Consider the following 27,040-nt stretch of genomic DNA (forward strand, 5'->3'; position numbering starts at 1 on the left):
ATTCTCTCTCTCTTTAAAAAAAATCTGCATAAGGTAATATTCACAAATTCCAGGAATTGGATGTGGACATATACTTTAAAAAAAAAAGAATGAATTATGGTCTGGGGTACTGGTAAAGCACTTGCTTGATTAGCACATGTGAGGCACTGAGTTCTATCCTCAGCACTACATAAAAACACATAAATAAATAAAACAGAGGTATTGTGTCCATCTACAACAAAAAATATTTTTAAGAATGAATTAACCAGGGGCGGGAGTTGTGGCTCAGTGGTAGAGCGCTCGCCTAGCATGCCCGAGGCACTGGGTTCGATCCTCAGCACCACATAAATGTAAAATAAAGATATTATGTCCACCTAAAAACTAAAAATAAATAAATATTTTTTTTAAAAAAATGAATTAACCAGCTGGGCATGATGGCACACATCTGTGATGTCAGCTACTAGGGAGGCTGAGGCTCTAAGCAACTTAGTGAGAAGTGGTCTCAAAATTAAAATTTAAAAAAGGACTGGGAATGTAGCTTAGTGGCAAAGCACCCCTTGGTTCAATCCCTAGTACCAAAAAAAAAAAAAAAAAATTAACCACCTTGGTAAAACAAGAAACTAAGGACATTTCTAGCTCATATATTTCACTGTTCTTATTTTCCCTATTTAACTCATAGAAATCTGAGACAACTTTAATAGGAGAGTTAAAAACCTGAGTTCCTGAGTTAACCCAAATAAACTTTTTATCAATGTGAAACACATGCCTCCATTTTCTTTTATTTTTTAAGAGTAATTTCTGTTCTTTATAATGTTACCACACACACACACACACACACACACACACACACAGGACTTGAAAAATGGATAGAGAGACAAGAGGGAGAGCCTCCCAAACATATTTTTTTAACAAAGTTCAAAGTAGATTATATTTATGTGCTTTTCAGTCATTACACAATGTACAGACATGATCCACTGAATGATTTATGCTCCCCAAATGGTTAAACATGACTTTCTATGAAAGACTAGACATAAAAGCTTTTAGAAGCAGAACTGTTTTCTCCAAACACCAATTTCAGGCATACATTTGTTTTTACATATATTCCTTGAGAATGCCACAGTAGCAGTGCATAAATTCATTCTATAAAAAGATCTGAAAGATGATTTTCAAGAGACTCTCAATACATTGTGCTTTCAGATAAAAATCCTAAGACAAAAGATCAGTTGCTATGACAATAACAGTTAAAACTGCATATTATATACATATATATGCACACACACACATATGTGTATGTGTGCATATATATATGTATGTATTAGAGATCAGAAGAGGCTATAAAGAAATGTAAGTAGTTGTGCTTAGGGGACTTTTTTGGTAAAGTTGTTTTAATAAATAAAAACTTTAATAAATAAAAACTTAAAAATGTCTCAGTGACTGATATAAAATAGACGCAGGTATCAAGGATTTTCCATTCTCAGCTTAAGAGTTTAAAGGTGAAAAAGTCATCTCTACAGAAACCATCTGATACCTGATAATCCCAATCTGGGCAAGTCACTTACAGTCAGGCAGGCAAGGGGCTTGGGAGAAAAGATAAAGGGATTTCCCCCTATTAACATAAAGCATTAACCAGAGGTAAAGCCAGGGCAAACTAACTAAACAAATGCCTACCTTCCTTAGAACTCTCAGACCAAACAGGTCAACCTACTTCAATTAGGTTTTGAAAAAAAACCATATGCTTGGTGTATGGACCATAACCCATCTGTAGTTCACAAGATGAGTTAAATATGTCCGGTCTACTATGAGACACTAGGATAAGCATGATCCCTTAGTACCTTATACTTTTTAACCCTCCACATATTAACTGTAAAACTCTCAGAAACACCATAGCAACTGTTCACAATGATAGAGGGCAAGGTATAATTTACATAGAGAGTAACATTGATGTTCATAGCTAGGAAGTCAATGTAATTTTATTTTTAGGCTGATCTGTTTGCTCTTTTCAGCCTTTAGCTTTGAAGGACACATGACCCTTGTCAATCAAAGTGAATTAGAAAAAAGATGAGAAAATAACAAATGTTTTAAAGTCTTTTGCATAACAGGTATAGATATAAAAAAGTTTCTTCAAATAGTTTCCTAGGTGTCACTCAGAAGCAGCCTTGCTGTCTGTCTGTAACATAATGTGCTGGCATCCTTCAAATAAAATTATAGAGAAATTAAAAATATATATTATACATTTGCAGTTATTTGAAATCATTCAATAGTTTGTAGCATGTTAATGGAGTGAAATAGAGATAAAAGGCAGTCCACATTCATATTTTCAAGATAAATTTACTCAGAAGTTGGTTGAAATCCTTGCTCACGTTCTAAGTATAGCCATTGTGATAAGACCTGAAAGGAAAAAACAGGAGAACAGTTAAAGACATGCATTGTACTGCATTTTCCACTCAATAAGCAATTGTTCAGACCTCAATGAATAAATAAAATATAACACACAGGCAGACACTCTACCAAGACCTCAAAGTCAATTTGAATTTAGTTGATATTATACAGGAAAAAATCCAATTAACATCAATGGGCACTCACTGAATAGATTTTAATTAAATCACTAATGTCTGGCCATAGTTCATCTCACCATCACACATACCTCCTACTTTATCCATCACATCAGCTATAATAATAGCAGACATGCCATTTTAAAGTGTTAGTAAAGCCAGCAAGCTTTGTCAACAGAAGCTTCAAGAGCCTATTTGTATCAGGGCCCTAGGGCCACAGAGATAGAAGCAGTGTTCCTGCTTTTCTTTAGTGATTCTGCATACAAGACCATAAACATTTAATAATATGAGAATGTGTTTATGGGCTGGGGTTGTAGCTCAGTGGTAGAGTGCTTGCCTGGCATATGTGAGGCACTGGGTTTGATTCTCAGCACCACATATAAATAAATAAATAAAGGCCTATCAACAACTAAAAAAAAAAACATTAAAAAAAAGAAAAGAAAAGAATGTGCTCAGTCCTAAATGAATGGTGAGGAGAGTGATAAAAAGTACAGGGCTGGGGGTGTACCTCAGTGGTCGAGCACTTGCCTAACGTGTGTAGGGCCCTGGGTTCCATCCCCAGGGAAACACATGTATATACACACACACACACACACACACACACACACACACTCACATGTATGAGAAAGGAGGATGATCATGTAAGGCTGAGGCAGTCAACATAGTTGTCCCCAAAGATTGTCCCCTTAAAAGATGATAGAAAAGATACAGAACAATGGGATAGGCAGGCATTCCAGGTGAGGGCACGGCATGAGCAAGGGCCTGGGAGGACTAGGACTTTAGATGAACTTTTCCAGAGTCAATAAATAACCCAACAGGCTTTACTCAAGGATTTATATAGGGAAGCAATTAGACAAGATTGGTTCAAGGAACTCTCAGATTGTGGAGAGGCTTTTTTTGTTTGTTTTGGTTTTGGTACTGGGCATTGAACCCAGGGGTGCTTAACCACTGAGCCACATCACCAGCCCTTTTTGAATTTATTTAGAGACAAGGTCTCACTAGGTTACTGAGGCCGGCTTTGAACTCACGATCCTCTTGCCTCAACCTCCCAAGCCTCTGGGATTACAGTCATGCGCCACTAGGCACAGCTGATTGTGGAGAGTATTAAGCACTAAACTATGGAGTTTTACTTCATCCAGTAGACTATGGTCAACTGCTGAGTTTTGAGTAGGGAATGGTTATGAAACCAAAACAGAATGGAAATCAACCTGACATCAATGTGATGGATGGTTTCAGGGGGCAAGAGAATAAGGGGAAGGATGACTGAGAAAGAACACAGACAGAAGGTGGGGAGACAATTTAGAAATTAAAAAAAAAAGAGCACAGTAGGGAATACTGAAAGTATAATGGAAAGAGTTGAAGTGAGAGAATATGAAGAAAGAGTCATTCATCACCACAGTCACGATGCTCGACACATGGAAGGCACTGAATAAATGTTTGCTCAATTGAAATAATTAATTATAGGATTTGAAGCCAGGATGACTGGAAGAATGAACTGGAAATCAGGGAACTGGTTTAAATAGAAAGGTTCACAATATTAAGCAAGGTTGCACTGTTCATCCTTATCGCAGTGTGCACCTTGTCTAAGTGTTTCTCTAGGAGCAGTTCCTGCAAGTAGAAAGACTGTATTATGAAATATATGCATTGTATACATACATTATAGCACCAGAAGTCAGAAAAAGGAAAATTATGGAGTAAATAGAGCCAAAAGTTAAATCTCCAACTGCACCCGACCTCAACATGCCTTTGAACAATATTTTACCATTTTTCAAAAAAAGAAATCAACCCCATTACCCCCCAACATAAAATCCTACACATATGTCCCCAATGCATCTTTAAAACCCTTACCTAAGATATAAGCAGCCACTAATTTTTGATTCACACTTAAGTGGAGGTAGAGAGGCACCAGCGATTCCACATCCCCCAGCGTGGGCAGCATCAGGGCTGCAATGCACACCACTCCCAGGAAGACAGTTAGTAAACTAGGTCCTGAGGAGACAGTTCTGTTTTCTGTAAAAAGACAAAAATCCCTGAGCTTGCTTCTAAACCCAAGCAAACTGAAGACAAAAGTTTCCTTGCAAATAATGGTCACCAGATGGGTGTGGTGGTGCATGCCTGTAATCCCAGTGACTCAGGAGGCTGAGGCAGGAGGATCGCAAGTTTGAGGTCCAACTTAGTGAGACCTGAATCAAAATAAAAAAATAAAAAGGGCTGGGGAATGTGGCTCAGTGGTTGAGTACCCCTAGGTTCAATCCCCGGTACCAAAACAAAAAATACTGGCCACCACACACTAGGATTCTCTTTTGGCTATCTTCTCTGACTCCTTCCCCCATCATTCCCATTCCATGGGGACCTATGTGTTGCACTTATCTGGAAGTCTATAAAGCATAACTGCTCTGAGTCATTACAGGATGGTATGCTGAAATGGCATTATGAGCTACTAAGTTCCTACTGAAAAAAGTGGTCACCAACTTGCCCCACCCTGATATTCCACCATAGTAAGTAGAAAGTGTTCAAGCATGTAACATCGATGCATGTACATTTATAAATTATATGCACAATTTATGTACTAGTATGTTTAATATAAAACATACTAATGGAATTACCACAGAATGTGCTAAAAACAAACTGATGTTCAACTTTTGCTAGTTATATGAGGCATGGCACTCTCATGATACAGGGCAGCAGGAGTGGGCCACAGCTGACGTCAGCCATACAATCATCAGAGGAAGCAACTGATACACCACAGTGGACTATATGGCTAAAATATGAGGTCCAGGGGTAACCAATGCAATTCTGGCTGATATGTTCAACTTACAGTGGGTTCATTGGGACATAATGCCATCATAAATTAAGGAACATCTGTCCTCCATGTAAGACTATTACAGTAGAGCTGCACTATCTTCTGGCAATATCTTAGGGAGGTGTCCAGACAGATTTGATCCCGATAACTATAGCATGCTGCTACCATAGTAAAAAATGTTAAGGTACCAAAAAAAAAAAAAAAAGCACTACTTGAATGGTTATAAAGTTGCCCATAAAAATTCTTGCTCCTTGCCCTACCTCATTCATAATAAAGAAGAAAACTATAGAAACAATATCTGGCAAATTTATGCTAAGTGAAATAAGGCAGTTACCAACAAATTCTGCATGACTCCACTTATATGAGCCATCTAAAATAGTCAAACTCATAGAACTGGAGAGTATAATGGTGGCTTCTAGGGTCTGGAGGAGGAGGATAAAATTGCTAATCAATAGGTGTAATTCTCAATTATGCAAGATCTATTATTAGAGATCTATTCTGCAACCAGGTTCCTATAGTTAATCAGGTTCCTATATACTGTAATATACACTTAAAAATTAATTAAGAGGCCAGGTGTGGTGGTGCACACCTATAATACCAGTGGCTCTGGAGACAGAGGTAGAAGGATCCCGAGTTCAAAATCAGCCTCAGCAACATAACGAGGCCCTAAGCAACTCAGCGAGACCCTGTCTCTAAATAAAATATAAAAGGATGGGGATGTGGCTCAGTGGTTAATTGCCACTGGGTTCAATCCCTGCTACCAAATAATAATAATATTTTTTTTCAAAGATTTGTTATCAAGCCTGCTATTCTACAGCTCTAGCTACATATGTACAATATACATAACCTTATTTTTAGGAAACCCAACAACAGCATTTTCTGTTATGTGGCTTTCTCACTAATCTTCCTTTCATTAAAAATAGCCAACAGCAATACTATCTTGGTGTTTTATTAATGAAATAACACTGTTCATTCTATTATTAAATGAAGCTTTTCTAAATTATTAATACCTCAGCTGTTGTAAAGTCTAATTGAACCTCACCAAAGCCAGATAGGTAAAAAACAAATTGAAATTTCATAATTATTGCTTGGGATGCAACAATAGTATAAATATCTTTAAAAACCCATCTCATTTTAGTTAATAAATCAAATAACTTGGCATTTACATTTGTTGCTAAGATAAATTTTCAAGGAAAATATTTATGATTTATAACTACATCACATACTACAAACCTACAATAAAAATAATTTCAAAGAATTTGGTATTTAGAGAAATGCCAAAAACAAAATGAAAATAGCCTTTTTCCTGATATTACATGATTATAAAAAATGTACAAAGATATAGAAAACAGGGCTGGGGGTGTAACTCAGTGTCAGAATGCTTGCTTTGTATATATGAGGCCCTGGGCTCAACCCCCAGCACCACAAAAACAAGATATAGAAAACAAAGTTTCCTCCACAATCCTATCCTCCTACAGATAGGTTAATGGTATTAACAGCTTGGTTTATATCCTTTCAGATTTCATAAATGACTACAGAAACATGTAAAATAATTCTTTACATAAGTGAGGTCATATTATATGTACTGTTACATAACTGTTTTTCACCCTTCACTAAGAAATACATTTGAAGCCTTTTCTGTGTCAATATATAAACATTGTGTACAACCAGAGAATTGACATGTTGTGCTCCATTTGTGTACGATGAATTGAAACACATTCTGTTGCCATGTACAACTAAGTAGAACAAATTGAAAAAAATTTAAAATATATATATATATATATATATATATATATATATATAAACATCTATCATTCTATCAGATCCTTGTAAATACCTGCCTAACACCCTGTCTTATGAACACTCTTAATTTAATCATTTCCCAAATTGATGGACTTTCGGGTCATTTTCAATTTTGCATTATTATAAACAATAATAAAGAGCATCATTTTCTTTAGCCAGAGGGCAAAGACTAAAACATGGCCAAGACACAGCAGTTCATTAGTTAGGTAATTAAGATTCAGCTACATTTTTTATCTTTTTAATAACCTGGGCTATAGCATTTTATGAAAGTATACTTTGTGGGTTTCTCTTCATTTAACAGTTAAATTTCTGTTAAATGAAAAAACTCACAAAATATAAAATTGTATTTATACACATTGGAATGGTCTGGAAAGTAACATGGAACAGTTACATAAGGAGATTTCTTAAGTATGTGTTATTAAAGGTGTTTTTTTTTCTTTTGAATTTCTTACTGCTATATGTCTTTTATACAATAAACCTGAGAAAAAATTTCTCATTTTACCAACTTTCAATACACTTTAAAATCCAAATTTTTCATGATATAGCCTTCAACTATTTTTTAGCAATGAGTCTCATGATACTTGCATTTCCAATGCTTCTGATATGCTTTTTGTTGAAACATTTTCAAAGCTAACAACTTGAAAAAATAATGACCTTTTAAAACTTCCCAGAAAAAAATCCTACAGAAAACAATCTCAACTTATTTTTAATATTTTGTATACAACCAGAGATATGAAAAATTGTGCTCTATGTGTAATATTAATTGTAATACATTCCATTGTCATATATAAAAATTTTTTAATGTTTTTTTTTTTTAGTTGTAGATGGACACAATATATTTTATTTATTTATTTTTTATTGGTGCTGAGGATTGAACCCAGTGCCTCACACATGCTAGGCAAGTGCTCTACCACTGAGCCACAACCCCAGCCCCTCAACTTATTTTGACATTTTAGTGCAGAGAGACGTAAATGAAAAAAAACAGAGAATCTACATACTGGAAAACAGACATAAATTATTATTAATTTAGTAGGAGAAATTTTTAAATATCACTTTGTCATCCTAGACACAGTCAGTCATCATTATACTTAAAAGGAAAAAAAAAACTACACAATTTTTTTCTGGATGATTAGCTATAGTGGGTTAACTACTCATCAATGGAGCATGTTGGCCAGGATTTTGAGTGGACCGTTTGTTCAGCCCTTTCATACATTTACTGTGAAACTACTCTGGACCAGGCTCTGTGCTAGTACTGAGGACATAGTGGTGAACAAGACAAAGTGCCTGCTTCCCATGAGCTTCCTGACATGAATGGCTGAGAGATTTTTTTCCTCTCCAAAACAGAAACCACTGAATGTTAGGACAATGTCACCTATCTTCATTCATCTACCTACTCCAATTTTAGAATTAGAAGAATTCTCTCATATACTTTAGATATCAAAGTTCATTATAAAAGTAAAAGAAGAATAAAACAATACTTACTATAATTTTTTAGGTTGTTAGGATGCTTTCCAAGAAATTAAAACAATAAAGTTCTCCTTATATGTACATAAACTGTTAAATCTTAACCATTGCTGGTTGTGGTGGTGCATGCCTGTAATCTCAGTGCCTTGGGAGGCTGAGACAGGAGGATCATGAGTTCAAAGCCAGCCTCAGCAAAAAGCGAGGCTCTAAGCAACTGAGTAAGACCCTGTCTCTAAATAAAATACAAAAAAGGGCTGGGGATGTTCCTCAGTGGTCAGTCAAGTGACCCTGAGTTCAATCCCCGGTACCCTAAAAAAAAAAAAATACAAACTTAACCTTTATTACTCTTGGCTTTAAACCTGTCTGTTACATACAAAATGATCACCAATGACCCCTTTAATGGATGAATTTAATGTCAAAAAAACACCACAAATGCTCATTCAATGACCTTTCTTGTTTCAGAGGAGGCATTCTGAAGGGAGAGCCTTACATTTCATAAGTCAACCTCACAGTATTGATCTATCACTGTTATATTTGACAAAGGTTCTCTCTCAGTGGTTGTTTCTTAGAAAGATGAAAAGATGGTGCTGTCAATTAACAATATTTTCTGAGAAGAAAACAATCTACTAACTAGTCTGCAGTCCTGTTATCATCAGGAAATCTGAGCTCTCTGTGCACGGACTGAGAAGACACTTGGCAACAGTACACCAAAAAGGCACTTCTCCCTATCTTACTGAAATAAACATTCAAAGATGAACAACTGATATGGATCTAGGAATTAACGTAATGACAAGTAGATTTTTAAAAATCCCTCAAATACAATATGTCACAATCTGAAGGACAGCTGCTATCACATTTGTATATCACTACAGCAAAAAGTTTCCATGTTTTTCAGTGGAAAATTTTATTTCCCTCCTCTCATAATTGGTGTGGGGGGGAGATAATGAGAAGTTGTGAGGGAGGGGGAATGACGTCCAAAGAGTTGAATGTGAGCATAGTGTCAATGTTGAAAGAATATATCATAACACTTCTGAATATCTAAGCTGGGAGGAAATGAGGAATGGAGAGGGATTCAATTAATAGCCCACAGGGGATATTATAATCTACTTAGTTTAATTAACTTCAACTTTAATGAGATTTTTTTTTCAAAATAATATGAACAGTGCACTAAGCTTGGCCTGTTGCCAAACACAATCTCTCTCCTCCTTCAAACTAATTAAATGAGAAAGGATATAGGAAAGTCATAGAAACAAAAGTATATAATTGCCAAATTATACTAGCATACAGGATGATGCTTACAGCATCCAATTACAGTCTCATGTATATATACATACATATATATAAAATCTCCAATATATAGACAATCTCCAGTATATAAAAATATGCATATATGTTTATATTTACATTTTTTAAAGGCTACAGTAACATTTGCCCTCTCTTTACAGGCTGGTCTACTTAGGGCTATTCGCTTCTCTGAAAATCCAGCTCTGGGTCTCTTGCTGTATTTCAGGTACCCGATTCTCTAGGTTCAGTTTTGAAGTAGTTGACTAGATTTAAAGTGGCAGATTAAGTTTCTAATATCATTCTTAGCCCCCTGATTATTTTAAAGTTAGAAATGTGTAACACACAATACTACCTGGTTGAAACGATTGTTCAAAAAATAAACTTTCAGTTAAATGTTCCTTTATTCTTTTTTCCTCGTCTTCCTTCTGTTGTTCTTTTGCAGATGGGAGAAGAGTAGCAACAACCTCTTTCCTTCCTAAAGCCTTCCTCTGGCTTTGCTCAGAAACTTGGAGACGGAATTTATCTATTACACCATAGTGACAGGATCGAACATCTCTATGACGAATCACACTGAAAGCAACAAAAAATAAAAAGCTACTGTTTAGGTTTCTTGGGGCCTGTCAAACAGAATGCAGCAAGAGATTTCAATGCAGTAAAACAATAGTGACTATAACCAAATACTTTAAAAATAGAAATTTACTAATGATGCTAAAAAAATCATAGTACAACCCCAAAAGAAATGGGTAATTGAAATATTTGATGAAAGCACATACTTTAAAACACTGACAAAAATCTTAAGTAAAAGAATGATAGGTAAAGCAATGACCTTTTTTTTCTGGTCATCCATATAAAGCAATATTGCCTAATTAGGAATATATGAAACAGTTTCTCCCCCACAAACATTATCATAAATTTCTCTTGCCATTTATCTTTTTTTTTTTTTGGTACCAGGAATTGAACCCAGAGGCACTTAATCACTGAGCCACATCCCCAGCCCTTTTTAAATATTTTATTTAGAGACAGGGTCCAACTGAGTTGATGAGGGCCTCACTGAGTTGCTCAGTGCCTTGTTTTTGCTGAAGGTGGCTTTGAACTTGTGATCCTCCTGCCTCAGCCCCCCAAGCCACTGGGACTACAGGTGTGCACTACCACACCTGGCTCATTTATCTATTATTCAACTAACAAAACTCACCCAAGACTTAAAAATTGATTTACATACACACAGGTAAAAATAAGCAACCGAATAAGTAATTAATCCACTATGACCAGTGCACCAGAAGTCTAACAATAGATCTCTGCATTTTTCTAAAAGGAAAGTGTATAAAGCATTGTAATTTTTATGAGATTTTGCAATTCCATTTTTCAGATATACTTCCTTCTTCCTAGGGAATGCAAAACAATTAGGTCAAGGGTAACAAAATTGATTAGACTACAAATTTCTATGGCATAACCCTTGCCTATTATAGGCTGAATAAAAATTGAAAGAAATTTACAGCTGGGCACAGTGGTACACTCCTGTAATACCAGTGACTCATGAGTATGTAGCAGGAGGATGGCAAGTTCAAGGCCAGCCAAGGCAACTTAGCAAACACATTTTCTGTCTCAAAATTAAACTTTTTAAAAGGGGGCTGGAAATATAGCTCATTGGTAGCTCATTGGCCCTTCTGGGTTCAATTCCCAATACTGCAAAAAAAAAAAGTGTGGGGGGAAGAAACACATTCTCAAAGATACATCATCTTACAGCTTTGAGATGAAGAAAATATATTGAAGAGGAAAGGCTTCTGCTTTTTATTCTCAAAGAAGATTTAAACAAATAAAGTTGATATGGCAACGAAAATTAAGGGCTGGTCAATGGATCCATCTGGTCACCACTAGGTCTAAAGTGAAAATTAAACATGAACAGCTTAAACAAACAATCATTTATCTGACACTCTAAGATGCAATTATCTGGAAGCACTCAGATAACCTTTTACAGATGAGAAGTTACATGCTTTGCTTCCTGTTTATATAGATTAACTTCCAGGCTTATTAGCTGAATCATTTCAGATGAACTCACATTACCATTGTTCTTACATCATAGCATTACTAGTTTCTCAAATGTCATTGTAATAGGAGGATGTTCCAAAGAAAGCTAAATTTCCTATTACAGCAGGAAAAATTAAAAAGGAATAACTCAGAACTTTAACTTCATAAATATCTCTGCCTTTACTAAAAATACAAGGAAGAAACAATTGAGGAAATACTGACATGGACATCAGTGCCAACATAATGAAATATTATTATTTGGTTGACTTGTTTGGAATCTCTTAGAAACTTCTTAAGTTTTGATAGACAAAATGTCATCACAAATTCAAGAGATTACCAATGCTTATGTGGGAATAACTTCAAGATCCCTTTCCAGTTAAAAACATAAATATTAATGCACTGAAAATGTGTTACCAGGAAGTGATTTTGACTTACATATCCACACAACACTGAGGCTTTACTGCACCTGCAGCATCAACGACAACATACTTATTTGGAGTAGTACACAAAACTGAAAGAAAAAGTCACAATGGCCATTAGTGTTTTTAAAACAATTAGTTTCTATAAGTAAAAAATTAGTAGGGACTAGTTAAAAATTCATGACGAAAGACCTAGGAGACTCACCTTTGAACTTCAAGGCGAACTCATAGGGATTGTACAGCGTCAACACTTGTTTATGTGTTGACTGATCATCTGCATAAAATATTAGCTCTGTGGGAAACACAAAAACGGGAAGATTTCCTTCCACTAGCTCTGGTTGTCTTTTTTGTTGATGCATTGGCACTGAATCTTCTTGCTGCAGCTTCTGTTTTTACAGACTCGGATCTATTTTGGATTTTTCTTTGTTTCAGTTAAAAGCTCCAAAGCATTTTGGCAATCTAGAAATAGAAGGAGAAAGGGAGAAGGAAAACCAAATGATACTGATTTTCATTAGTCTACAGTCTCTTCACAAAAAGCAGGTTTAGTGTGAATGAAAGTAGGCCCTGAATCATGGAAATGTGCCTCTTGACCTTTCCTCTTGGCTTGCTGACAGAGCTTTGACCAGATCATGCAAAGAAATTTAGACATGTTCCTTTCACATTCAGAATTTCAACCTATGATAGATGACACAAATACTTGAATAAAAAGAATAAAGAAGTCTTTCTCAAAGTAATCATCTCCTTTCAAAGAGGTGAGATCAAAGGAACATCACTGTATAAACTTCATATTTTTAAAGGAAAATAAACTAAGTATTGTCACAACTGATTTTGTGAGCCAAATCAACTCTTAAAGATTTTTTTAAAACAATAAAAAGACTAAAAAATAATAAATAAAACAACGGAAGTTTCCAAGATTTATAGGAGAAAAACACAAGAATCACTTTTACACTCCTGTCAACAATGCTTTATTTAGTGCCTTGGCAGCATGGGTAGGAGAGTTCTTTTAATCTGTTTTCTACTGAAACTCAAGATAAGCTAAGCAGGCCTTGGAATTTTCACTGAAAATTCAGTCACTAAGTGGGCTTTGGCATGCATGGTACCATCCCTCCCCTCCTATGTCAAGTACACAGGCTTCATAAGAGCTATTTTCTTCCAACTTCAGAGGCCTTTTTGGATTCCTTCTGGACTTGAATGTGGTCCAGGTGGTTGTGGCTGGCAGAAGTCTCACTGTCAAGTGTAATAGTTCTGTATTTATTTCCTAATCTAATTTTAATCAATATTCTTATTCAGCAAGTCCCTCCCAAAGTGTGGCTTTTAAAAATAAAAAGCAGGATTTGATCCAGCATACTCAAAAAAAAAGCAAAAGTTAAAACATAAAATCACAGAAATGATTTTCACTCTGTAGCTCACACCTTTAAAATAGGCTATAAAACATTTAATATTTTGAGGTCAGGTTCTCATACATTCAGAGGGAAATATAACCAATGAATAAATTACTTGCTTTTATCAGCTAGCAGGGCTCAAATGCTCTTCTGAATGAGGCCTTTTCAACTTTTATCAAGTATGAAACTATAAAATTATATGTGCAAATTTTTATTATTTTCTTTCAGATGGACAGCTATTATGCCAGGAACTACATCAGGAGACCAGCAGAGATATAAAGATAAAATGTTTAGGCCCTGCCCTCAAGAAGTTCAAGTTTAGATGGGTGCAGTGGCACACTCCTGTAATTCTATCTGCTTGGGAGGCTGAGGCAGGAGAATCATGAGTTCAAAGCCAACCTCTGCAAAAATGAACCACTAAGCAACTCGGTAAGACTCTGTCTCTAAATAAAATACAAAACAGGGCTAGAGATGTGGCTTAGTGGCAGAGTGCCCCTGAGTTCAATCTCCCACCAAAAAAAAAATTCAAGTTTAATTGGTGAGACAAAAATAATAACACTGCCTCTGTTATAATGCATACTGTTGTATAAAAAGTATTAGGGAATCAGAAGACTACAGGAATAAGTCTGCCTGGAAGTGAGACCGGGAGATGGCATGTGAGGTGGTTTTTAAATAAAATATGGGTACTAGGGAATGAAATTGACCAAATTATGTTCTGTGGATGAATGCATATGCAACAATGAATCCCATTCATATGTAGGAGTAATGCACCATTTAAAAAATTTAAAAGACAGCCCCCAAAAGAAAAGATAGATACACATTTAAGTGTTGGGAAGAAGGTATTCAGACCCAGGGGACCACAAATAAAAAGGCACTGAATTCATGGACTGTCTCAGGTAATCAGTCTACTTTATATCCATATACTTTATAACATATATACAGTTCATAACAGTGTTGAATTTGTTTCTGGGTTTTGTTTTGATGAGCTAATAGGGTCTACTGAAATTTTTGTTATTAATAACATTTAACAGGGGCCGGGATTGTGGTTCAGTGATAGAGTGTTTGCCTAACATGCGAGAGGCACTGGGTTTAATCCCCAGCACCACATAAAAATAAACAAATAAAATAAAGGTATTGTGTCCATCTGCAACTAAAAAAATCATTTAAAAATAACATTTAGAATTTGAATAATTCATAACATTACAAACTTTTTATTAATTATATAGAATGGATGATTGATAAGCTCTTAGATAGCACTTATTATAGGCCAGGCAGTATTCTAAGTGTTTGTTTTTGTTGTTGAATTATGAAGAGACCAGGCTGGTGGTAGTGAAGGTCAGCAGGTCCCCTAGTCTAGAATTCCTTTCCATTATACTAAACTGCATCTATGTCCATAAAATAAAACAAATTATTCTTGAAAACATCTGATTAAATAATTGTAATTCTGCATTTTTTATTTGCCCTGAATTTCTTTCTTTTAATCAAAGCCATACACATTTCTACTTGGATAATGGGCTCTCAGAAGTATGGCATATTATTTTTTTCAATAGAATATACTAGGCTCTATAATTATTTTCATAGGAAGCTTGGCTAGTAGGAAGAAAAGATCCAAATTTGATGTCACTAAATAATATGCACTGTCTCATTGTAAAACTCTGTTGAGATGAGAATTTAGTTTATGATAAAAGGTAGCATCTCTGATTTGTGGGAGACAGATTTATTAGTGATAATTGGTTAAACTGAGTAGCCGTCTAGACAAAAATAAAGTTGAATTTATCTTTCACTCCTTATTTCAGGGAAAATTCCAAACGGATCAAAACTTTAAATATAAACAAACAAAACAAAGCTATAAAAACACTATAAGAAACCATGGGAAAAATTTTTTTGTAATCCCAGACTAACAATGACATAAAACCAGACACCAAAAATATTGATGAATTTAACTATATAACTTTTAAAATTCTGCATAACAAAAAATCTTTATTATTATTTTTGACCAAGGATTGAACCTGGGGCGTTTAACCACTGAGTCACATCCCTAGTCCTTTTAATTTTTTTTTTTTTACTTTTGAGATGGGGCCTTGCTAAGTTGCTGAGGTTGGCTTTGAACTCATGATTCTCCTCCTTCAGCCTCCTGAGTATTGGGATTACAGGCATGCACCACCACCCCCAGCAGCAGCAAAAAAAAAAAAAAGACGATAATCAAAACCAAGAAAACATTTGCAATTCACATTATAGGCAATGGCTAATTTCCTTAGTAGAGGGCCTACCAATTTTTGAGAAAGCCAATTCAATATAAAAATCAGCAAACTCTATTTTGAGAAAGGGAAATAAAATTATTCTTGGCTAACAAAAGGATGTTTAACTTTACAAGAGAAATGCAAATTAAAACCATATTGTGATGTGATGTGTATGTGTGTGTGTGTGTGTGCGCGCGTGTGTGACCTGTCAGATTAGTAAAAAAATTTTTTAAAAACTTGATAGCACATGGTGGGAAGCCACCAGGTACATTCTTACAGTTGCTGGTGGGCATGTAAATTGACATAACCTGTCAAAATTAAATGCCCATACTCCTGAATCCACAGTTTACTTGTAAGAATTTATTTGGTATCTTTCTATGAAGTTATGTATATGGAATGTTTGCTTTGAAGCACTGAGGATTAAATAAAATTATTTATGTGAAGTACAGAGAACAGAGCTTGGCATTCAATACAAGCTAATTGTTCAAAGCAAAGACTGGATACAGCCCAAGTGTCCATTAATAAGGGATTCATTTAAGTATGGTGTATTCATTCATTGGGATACCAGATATCTGTCAAAAAGAAATAAGAAGCTCTTTGTGTAGCTTTTCATGGACTGATCTTCAAAATGTAGGGTTAAGTGGGGGCTGATGCTGTAGCTCTGTGGTAGGCCATGGATTCCATCCTCAACAATTCCCCACCCCCCCAAACGATGTAGGGTTAAGTGAGAAAAGCAAGAAGTGTTGTAGGAAGCACATACTACCATTTGTATGGAAAAGGGAAAAAAGAATATGTAAGAGGGCACCATGGTGCATGTCTATAATCCCAGGGTCTGGGGAAGCTGAGACAGGAGGATCATGAGTTCAAAGCCAGCCTCAGCAAATTGGTGAGGTCCTGAGCAACTCAGTGAAACCCTGTCTCTAAATAAAATACAAAAAAGGGCTGGGGATGTGGTTCAGTGGTTGAGGGCCTCTGAGTTCAATCCCCAGTACCCCCCCCAAAAAAAAAGTTTTTTTTTTCTTGGATATAAGTAGAAATATTTGGAAGGATACCCACATCGTCCATGAAGAGAAAAAATAAAACAAAACTGAGTGGCTGAGTACAGGAAAAGGAGAGAAATTATCTCTGGACATCCTTTTGTATTTTTAATTTTGAACCATATGAATAGTTACTTTAAAGAAACAAAAGACTAAAAAGAAAAAAAAAGACTGAATTAAACAAAAAAATAACTTTACTAGGGCATAATGGGGAAAAGGTGTTAATTTTAAAACAGGAGAAATAATTTAGAAACAATGTTAAAAACTCCGCTAACTGCATTTTCTAATTTCTGATCCTTAAATAACTTACTGGAAACCTTACACTATGTATTAAGTAAGATTTCAATTATTTAAAACTTTTCATGCAACAGAAACTCATTACAATGAGGAAAAAAACAAAGATTTGTTTGCAACTTAGGAATATGTATAACTCTAATGCCACCTTTTGTTATAAAAGAGTATGAGATGGTTCACGAATCCGATTGGGAAGTCAAAAATAACCACATAGACGAGCATGAAATTCTTGGTTTGAAGAGTAAGGAGAAGTCAGTTGGCACAGGTCAGAGTAGAATTTTTACTAGCTTTACATAAGGGCTTAAAAGTGATTCTTTTCATTTTGAAGCTTTCTGTTTGCTGGTTGAATATGTACACATTTCCCCATGGATCATAAATAGACCATCTCCTTGTCACCATTAAAGAAAAGTTCAATCATTTTTGAGCAGTTTATTATTTCTTTTCATATTCCTCTTTCCACTTATCACTTATCTTAGCTCTGATATAAATTTGCCTCCTAAACTCCAACCAGTAGAAATTAGGGAAGAATTAGCACCAGGTCACCAGAGTAGTATTAGCAACTTTGCCAACAAACATAATGAAACATAACACCTGATTTTAATTGATGGTTTTCTGGGAGACTGACACTTTCTCTTTGCTCCAGTCCATATTACAAAATGATACAGTGTAAAAATCCTAGAGAGAGATTATATACTAAGCCAGTAAGATCTCACTGCAGATCGGTTTTTAAAGTTGCTTTCCAAGTGCACATCAAGTCAAAGAATGTTAACTCCCAATCTTTCTCACTTGACAGATGAGGAAAACAGGACCAGGATGGTTAAGATAGTTACCCAGCACTGCACAGGGAAGGGGACACACAACTCTGATCTCCAAACTTAACATCCTTCTATGGTCCTTATCTCTTCAGTTTCAATTCAAAAGTCCTGCCTCCCTGGTGTGGACTGCCACACATACACTGTCTCTCAAAAAATGCCTGGCTTTTGAAGATCAGAATTCTCAAAGAATGATCCAAAATTCAAGTCATGACCAAGACTGCATTGTCTTGATTCATGTTTCCTTTTCAGTTTTACAAGGAAAAAGAGATAATTTCACTTGCTGGGTTACATATACTCTCTTTTCCTGATTGTGAAATGTAGCTGTGGCTGTCAGCAACTATTCACTACGACATTAATAACCAAGGTTTGCCCCATTCTTCCTCCCTGGATGACAAAATTTTATGTATTCTTCAAAGCCTAGTTCTAATTCCCCCTCCTTGCAACACTCCTTTAAATATTCTGCTCTCCATGGATATCACCAATGTTGTATTTTTAATATACTTATTGTATGGATTCAATATATTGACATTTATTCTATATTGATTAATTTTGAGTCTTCAATCATATTTCCTGCATATGCAATATTGTTTTTTGTTTGTTTTTGCATCTCTCATTAGAACCCAAGCTCATTGCTGGCCTTAGCAGATACTGAGATTATCAGCTGCCCTACTGGTATCTACTAATAACTGTCTCCTCCATCAAGGAATGTGACTCCCCAACCCATAGCTGAATATACTTTGTCCACAAAACAGGCAAAAAATCCTAATTAGATGCACAATAAATCATAGGTGGCTGCTGGCTCTGGGTTGGGGCAAGAGGAGAGCACAGAGAATCAGCACCCCCAGCTGCCTCTCTTCTCCCCTCCCTTCCATTTCTCTTCCTTGGCTTCTCAGAGTCAAACTGGGCCAGCAGTGCTTAGAAATCCATGGCTCTGATATGCCCCTGACCTTCTAGGCAGACAGTGCAGCTGGGAGGTGGTGATACAGGAGACTGCCTTGGCCTTGTCCCTGCACTAACAGCACAGAAAAAGCAATCCTGAATGAAACTCCAAGGAAAACCTTATGTGTGCACACCACCTTGTGACAAGTTTGCAAACTACTCTCCCACAAGAAGCAATACAAACACTGAAATCTTCACACATGCTTTCCACCATCAGCCCAGGGACCAGCGCTCCAAATTGTGATTCTTTTCCCTTGCACTGAGCAGAGGAAGGAAAGGATAATTCTCAGATGAACAGGGGTGTTTCAGTATGTTTTACCACCATAGATTCAAAACTTAAGACTGTTAAAGAACACAGAAATCCCGTTAAGAGCATATTCTCACCTGCCCTCTCTCTTCAAAAACAGCCCCCATTTTTTTTCCCCTTGGAAAGAGGAGGCTTCAAGAGCTGGGGGCAGTGGCTCACAACTGTAACCCCAGCGGCTCGGGAGGCTTAGGCAGGAGGATCACAATTTCAAAGCCAGCTTCAGCAACTTAGCAAGACCCAATCTCAAATAAAATATTTTAAAAAAGGGCTGGGATGTGGTTCAGTGGTTAAGTGCCCCTAAACCACTTTGTCCAGAAGGCAAAGAATCCTAATTAGATGCAGAGTAAATCTTAGATAGCTGGTACCCCAATAAAAAGAAAAAATAAAAGGAGGCTGCATGAAAAATTAAATCAAAACAAATAAGTGTTCCTACAGGGATTCTTGTACCAATGTGGTTCAAGATGTTAAAAAAAAAAAAAAAACAGTTAAGGGTGGTTCAAAGTATACTCTTCCCCAGAAATGAGTGACCCATCTGCTTGGACACAGTATATCGGCTGCTTAACCACCTCACCCTGGCTTTTTTTTTTTTTTTTTTCTTCCCGGAGCAGAGGACCAAACTCAGGGCCTTGCACATGCTAGGCAAGTGCTCGGCTACTGAACTAAATCCCTGAGCCCTTTCTCCCTGGCTCTTGCTGTTTACTCTGTTCAGAGCCCCAGGCTCTCTGCCTTCAGGCCAGCCCCTTTTATCTGGGTACAGGGGCTATCTCTGTCCTCCATACTGGGTGGAGTTCTTGCCAAAGCCGAGTAAATGCTAAACAGCAAAGAGCAATACTTTTTGTGGCTTTAGTCTCACAAGTATTAAAACCTTTTCCCTCCCACTTAAAAAGCAGCTCCCTTCCTCATTGAATTCCCACTATTAGGACTTTTGATGGCTATATTCTTAAAGTCAACTCTTTTACAATGTCATAATGTTCCTTTTATATGTTAATGTTCATTGCTCAATAGTAGGCAATGTTGTTTATATATTTTTCTATGTTTTTGGTGTTATTTGATATTTTACTAATGGTATTGACTGCTACCAATGATATGTAGTGGCAGGCTATTCCATATGCAAGATATCAAAGTTGCATAGTGTATGTTTTAAGACTAATAAAGAATACCCCTACAGTAATATCTTTTTTTTTTCTTTTTTTGTGGTGCTGGGGATTGAACTCAGGGCCTTCTGCATGTGAGGCAAGCACTCTACCAACTGAGCTATAGTCCCAGCCCAGTAATGTCTTTAAAAAAATCCTTAAAAGAAAAAGCATGATCCTGTTGCAATAAACATGCTACTCCCATGTTTTACAATATCTCAATGTCTTTGGTTATTTCAAGACGTATAAACAATTCTCAAAGCATCATCTATATTAATTCGTTATGTGAAACATGTGTTGCTACAAGATACCACTTTCAGAAGTTTTAGAATCTCAAATTTATTCAACAAACATTTCCTCAGCACTTATTACTCAGAACCAGGCACTATGCTAGGGAGAAAAGAAGAAAACATTGTCTTAGCCCTCTAAAATCTACCTCAATCTAGAAGAAAAAAAAAACAGATATACAGCAGTCATTAGGATATGGATATGCCAGTAAATAAAAAAGTCCTGTGGAAGCATAAAGTGACAGTCTGTCTTCACCAAATAGGAGTCTGCAATAGGAGTATGGGGCGGGGTGAATTCCAGGAATATGTGTAGAGACATAAAAGGGACACAATGAGCTTTGGCACTGCGGTATGGTTAAAAATAGTAGGTCTGGGGGGAGTGGCAAGAGATAAGTTGGAAAGGTAAACTGGAGGTAGACTGTGAAAAACAAAAATCTAAGTGAAGAATCTGGTTTAGGATTCCCTATGCAGGTGGTTTTCAAAAGTGCAGTAACTACTGCTTCACCTGGGAGCTTGGTAGAAATGGAAATTCCTGGTTCCCACCTTAGACCTACTGAATCTGAAATTCTGGGAGTGAGGCCCAGGTATATGTGGGTTTTTTAAATTATTATTTTTAAAATTATTTTACTTAGTTGTACACGACAGCAGAATGCAATTCAATTCATCGTACACAAATGGAGCCCAGCATTTCAATTCTCTGGTTATATATGATGTAGAGACACATCATTCATGCAATCATATATATACCTAGGGTTATGATGTCCATCTCATCCCACCATCTTTCCTACCCTACTAATCCCCTGTCCATCCTCCCCCTCACCCAATCCAAAGTTCCTCCATTCTTGACATCTGTGTTTTTAGAGTCATCTAGTTGATTTTGATGCATACCAAACTTTGACAAACCACTGCTGTAGGCAATGAGGAAATATGAAGGACTTTTCTTTCTTTTTCTTTTTCTTTTTTTTTTTTTTTTTGAAACAGGTCTTGCCAGTTGTTGAGGCTAGCTTTGAACTTAAGATCCTCCTGCCTCAGCCTCCCAAATTGCTGTACACATGAACCACCACACCCTCTAAATGACTTTAAGGAGGTAACTGACCTGATAAGATCTGAAGTAGGATAGTGATTGCTATTGACCAATCAAGCACAACACGTGACTCCAGAGTAGTTACAATAAAAAATAAACAACTGTTGAATGAATGTGGCATGAAGAGATGATGAGGACCTAGACTAAGAGAGTAGGAATGGAAAGGAAAAGACTTGAGAGATGCTTTAGAGCTCAGCCAAGTTTAATCAGGTGACTAGGACATATCAAATACAAAGGTGTCACTGAAATGGTTTTACATATAAAGCAGTAATCTTGTCAAATCTATCAACTGCCAGTTTGAAAATAGTGGGTTTTTTCCACATAGCCTCTAAACAGAGGAGGTCATGAGCAATTTCTATGTGTTTCCACATAGTCTAGAACAAAGGTTGCTGTTTACTTGTACATGGGCCTTCTAGTTTGCTTAGTAGTTCTACTTCTCACTGTAAAGTCAGTAACCTGGCATCCATGTTATCAGAAATCTTTTGTGAGTTTGGTTGATGTGAGTCAATCCCTGAGACTGATAGATAATTTCAGAACATGATGACAAAATTAAATTTCAAACCTAGAAAAACTAAAAAACACACACTGGCTCTGGTGATCTAACTACCAAAGTAGTATCAAGGTGAGACCCTGTTAAGCCTTTCTCCTTTAATTCAGAAAGAAGCTGAATTAAAGAGTGAAAGAATCAGACTTTGTAGTACACCCTGAAGGTCAAGAAAGTGAAGTGTTGCTGTTATTTCTAATTTGGGAGGCATGATTTAGCTGAGGCCATCTTCAATTTCCTGATGAAAAGCAAGAGAGGTACAGGTCAACCTATATGGCTAATTTATCTAATGAGAATTCTGCAGCATACAATTTCTATTACCATTCTGAATACTTCCTGTTACTGGATGTTATTTAACTAATATTACTATCCTGGCTTATTAGACCAACTTATTTTGTCTCACAAAAAAGGGCTGGGGATGTGGCTCAATGGTCCAGTGCCCCTGAGTTCAATCCCCAGTACCAAAAAAAGAAAAAAAGTCTGGGGCTGGGGTTGTGGCTCAGAGGTAAAGCGCTTGCCTAGCATGCGTGAGGCACTGGATTTGATCCTCAGCACCACATAAAAATAAACAAATAAAGATATTGTGTCCACCTATAACTAAAAAGTAAATTTAAAAACAGTCTATCTTCCATCTTAAATTAAAAAAAAAAAAACAACAGAAAAATGGTAGCAAATTACTTCTTCTATTGGGCTAGTAAGAAATGGTGTAACTTTTCTTTTTCTTTCTTTTTTTTGGCTTCTTAATTGTTTTTCTTTTAGGAAATGAAGTTAGATGTAAAATTACTCTGAAAAAAATTTTAATATAAAACATTTGGAAAGAACCATTTTAAAATTATAGCCCCGTATGGTGGCACACACCTGTAATCCTAGCTCCTTGGGAGGCTGAGACAGGAGGATTTTGAGTTCAAAACTAGCCACAGCAAAAATTGAGGAGCTGGGGCTGGGGTTGTGGCTCAGTGGTAGCGTGCTCATCCAGCATGTGTGAGGCCCTGTGTTCGATCCTCAGCACAACATAAAAATAAATAAATAAAGTTATTGTGTCCAACTACAACTAAATGATAAACATTAAAACCAAAAAATCTGAGGAGGTAAGCAACTCAGTAAGACCCTGTCTAAAAAAAGTACAAAAAATGGCTGGGGATGTGGCTTAGTGGTCGATTGCCCCTGAGTTAAATCCCCGGTACAAAAAAAAAAAATTATATATATATATATATTTTGTGTTTTTTGTTTGTTTGTTTTTTGCGGTGCTGGGGATTGAACCTGGGGCCTTGCACATGCTAAGCAAATGCTCTACCACTGAGCCACACCCCCTGCATAAACCATTTAAGGAAGAAATATGCATTCCTTCATATACTATTTGTTCTACTTTCTTTCTTTGCCTATGCAGAGGTAACTTTTTACTGAATACATCCCATTACATTAATTATATATTATATGTAAAGCAAATCTACTCACAACTACCCCTTATAGATTTCAAAAATTCCCCAATTTAAAATATCCATTGTTGTTTTGAGAGTTCTAGAAATGCTTCAGTAACTAGTTCCATGTCTCATCCTGTCAGGGTATGTAGATGTCAGTAACTTGTGGGATACATTTGGCCCTGTTTCCTGTTTTCCAAAATTTCCCACACTTTATAGCAAATATATGTGTAATCTAAAAGTTGGTGTCCACCCCTCAGTCAATTTCCTGAATGTGATATTTTATAGGCAGAGATTTCTCAGAACTTAGAGGAAGCGAGGACAAGATTTTCATCAAGAATGCATTAAATCCCATGTGTGCCTTGCCCGAAAAAGTCTCCTTTTGTCTGGAATTTACATTTGAGAATGCATGCATGCTGAAAGAACAGGACTGCTTTCTAGGCAAAACTCAAAGAACCCGTTTTTACTTCATATTTGCCCCCTCGCTCCCAGCCGTGAGATTCCTTGGATTGTAGTGAGACAGAAATGCCACTTCGATCTGGAGAGGGCAGATGTCAGTTACTTTCCCCAAAGGAGAAATGTGAGAGCATTTTATTAAGGGGCATTGATTAAGGGGCTGGAGGGTTGGGAGGGGAGTAGTCCGTCCTCAGACTTCAGCTCCACCTGATTGGGCCCAGCCTCTCCAGCCCTCGTCCCCACACCGGCCCGCTCCATGTGAAACCAGTCATGTGAGCCTGTTTACAGCCGAGCAGCTGGTGCAACCATCAGGATCCGTGCGAAGGTCCAGGGAGGGGTAAAGGATACAGGCCACGTACCCCTGTCTCCCCCCACCCCATAATTCCAAGAAAGCATTCGCTCTCCTCCCCTGGCTCTGCATCCCACTCCCATCTGCCTTCAGGCAAACAGAGCAGAGCTGAAGCCATCCCGGGACGCCACGCTCCAGCTCCCCCCGCCCCTCCATTTCCTTCCAGTAGCTCGCTGGGGGGACTGGTAGGCTGGAGGAAGGGCGAGGACAGTGTCACCCCGGACAGGGAGCCAACCTCCCTCCCCCAGCCCTCCTCGCAAGGTCCGCCGAAGAGTTGTCCCTGGAGCCGCATCCCCGGGGCAACCGAACTCCACCGGGCAGGCACCCGGAGGCTCCCGAGACTGCCTTCCCCCGGGCAAGGGAGAGCCACATACCAGCTGGCCGGATCCTGCAACGAGGAGCCGCGAGCAGCGGGGACACTGACACCCAGAGACCGGGCAGTAAGGAGCCCCTCTGCCTCCTGCCCACCGCCCACCCGCATCCCGGCACCGCTGAGCCCCGCTGTCAGTCACCGCGCCAAGCCCAGGCTTTGGGTACGGCTTATTCTTTTGGCGGAGGCTCTCGGCCACGTAACTTCTAGGTTTTCCTGAAGTCGGAGGAAGTGGGTGACGGGACGGTGGGGGACTCTCACCTCAGCAACACCGGCTCCTCGGAAAGCAGCTGCGACTGCTCCTTCACTCCTTTGTCAGCGTCTCCAGACTGCACTGCCTGCTGGGATACCGGAGGACTCAAATGCCACCTCTCCCCGCCCTCAAGGATGAGTCTGGCTGGAGGGTGGGTGGGAAGAGGGAGAGGAGGTGGAGTCGGGGGCGGGGCTTCGGTGTCGCCACCTGGTCTCTCGGGTTTCTTTCTTCTGCTTAAGACAAACTTCTTCTTTCTCGGTCCTCTAAGCTGCCTCTCCCTCCCGATCCCCTTGAGGCGACTAGAGACTCAGAAGGCCACCTTTCTTTGCACTAACTCCTGACCAGTCTCACTCCCCTCCTCCATCCCACACACACCCAGTAAATACTTCAGCTAGTTGATTCTACCTCTGAGGCATGTCTTATTGACAGTTCCTCTTTCTCAACTCCATGGCAGAGTCCAGCACACAGACGGTGTTTAGACTTTTGCTTGGACTCTTTGACTTTCTGCTTGGACTGCTGCAGTAATCTCCTGTTTGGACTCTTCCACTCTTCCCTCTGTCTAAACCATCTCCCAAACAGCAGCAAGAGGGATCTAAGATAGATACAAAGATAGATGATTGATAGATAGATAGATAGATAGATAGATAGATAGATAGATAGATATCCCTGTCATTCTGCTCAACCCCTTTCAGTCTCAGCTGAACCTACAACCCTTTAGCATGGTACATACGGCCTTTGGCAATCCTCTTCAGATGCACCCAATACTCCCATCAAATAAACTGGCCATCCATAAAATACAGTGGAACCTAGGACAACTCACCACTATTGGTTGCCCCAAATACTCCTTGAAAAGAGGCTACATTGTCACCAACTCCCATAGGCCTCTTGGGGTATTATTAAAGATAAAATTTTCAAAATTTAACTTTAATTTTGTTCAGAAATGAAGAGTAAGGTACAATGGCTATGATCCCAGTCCACAACTATAAAGCCCAAAGAATTCTCTCTAGTTGTCCCAACCAAGCTATGACATGCCAGTAGATATCCCTTAGGCTCAGGCCTCTGATATCTTTGCTCAAAGATTTCCCTTACTCTATAATTGTCTTTATCTCTCTTTGGAATACCTACCCATCTTTCAAGTCCCCACGGAAATGCCATTTTTCTCCATAAACCTTCCAGAATTTTCCATGAGAATTATTAATTCCTGCTCTATCACCATAGAATATAGTTTATTCTGCTTTGCAATTCTTCCTAAGGTAATCACTAGTCATGTGTATGTCTTCCTTTCTCTCCTGCCTAGACTATAAATACCTCAGAACTAGCCCATAGCTGCCCATACACTGCCTGATCCAGAAAAGACACTAAAAGAATTTGATGAAATGAAATATTTCCACTTATCAGAAGCTCTAAGTAAGCCCAGAAAAGATTCTGGAAAGGGCCTCATATAACAACTACCTTCCCTTCACCAGCACATCTTCATCTTGACCTGGCCATGGGTTGCTTTTGCAAACACAAACTGGTTAGGCAGCAGAGCATTGCAAAAGGACTAACGCTTGTACTTCCCTTGCAGGTCAGACTGGTTTGTGGTACAATATGTGGTTGTGGAAAATGTAATTGGTATAGCTCATATAAGAATTGAGCATAGAAAAGTATATGATGCCCATGGAAAATAACTGAGTTTCCAAATGCAGATGTGTCTCCTTGATTTACGTGACATTTGACTCCTATTTGCTTCAGGCTACCCTTGGGCTCCACATCATTTCAAACCTTGCATGTTGTCTGTTATAAAACATTCTTTTTCAAAAG

The 27,040-nt window shown here is 37.8% G+C and overlaps 1 protein-coding gene across 3 annotated transcripts; it reads right to left on the reverse strand.

Moving 5' to 3' along the window:
- Nucleotides 1–1,799: 1,799 nt before the first annotated feature.
- On the reverse strand, nucleotides 1,800–25,797 carry MOSPD1 (motile sperm domain containing 1). Of its 3 annotated transcripts, none has more exons than XM_081278098.1 (6): nucleotides 25,246–25,797; nucleotides 12,535–12,788; nucleotides 12,346–12,421; nucleotides 10,238–10,455; nucleotides 4,380–4,541; nucleotides 1,800–2,367 (listed from the first exon to the last, which is right to left on the reverse strand). In XM_081278098.1, exons 2-6 carry the CDS (start codon nucleotides 12,686–12,688, stop codon nucleotides 2,336–2,338), a joined length of 642 nt encoding a protein of 213 aa, XP_081134224.1. In that variant the 5' UTR covers nucleotides 12,689–12,788; nucleotides 25,246–25,797; the 3' UTR covers nucleotides 1,800–2,335. The 3 variants fall into 3 exon arrangements, with proteins under 3 accessions (XP_081134224.1, XP_081134225.1, XP_081134226.1); XM_081278099.1 differs by lacking the exon at nucleotides 25,246–25,797 and adding an exon at nucleotides 24,989–25,221; XM_081278100.1 differs by lacking the exon at nucleotides 4,380–4,541 and having other exon boundaries at nucleotides 25,246–25,604.
- Nucleotides 25,798–27,040: the final 1,243 nt, after the last annotated feature.

This window comes from Spermophilus citellus (assembly GCF_964194105.1).
Source record: "Spermophilus citellus genome assembly, chromosome: X".
Taxonomy (NCBI): domain Eukaryota; kingdom Metazoa; phylum Chordata; class Mammalia; order Rodentia; family Sciuridae; genus Spermophilus; species Spermophilus citellus.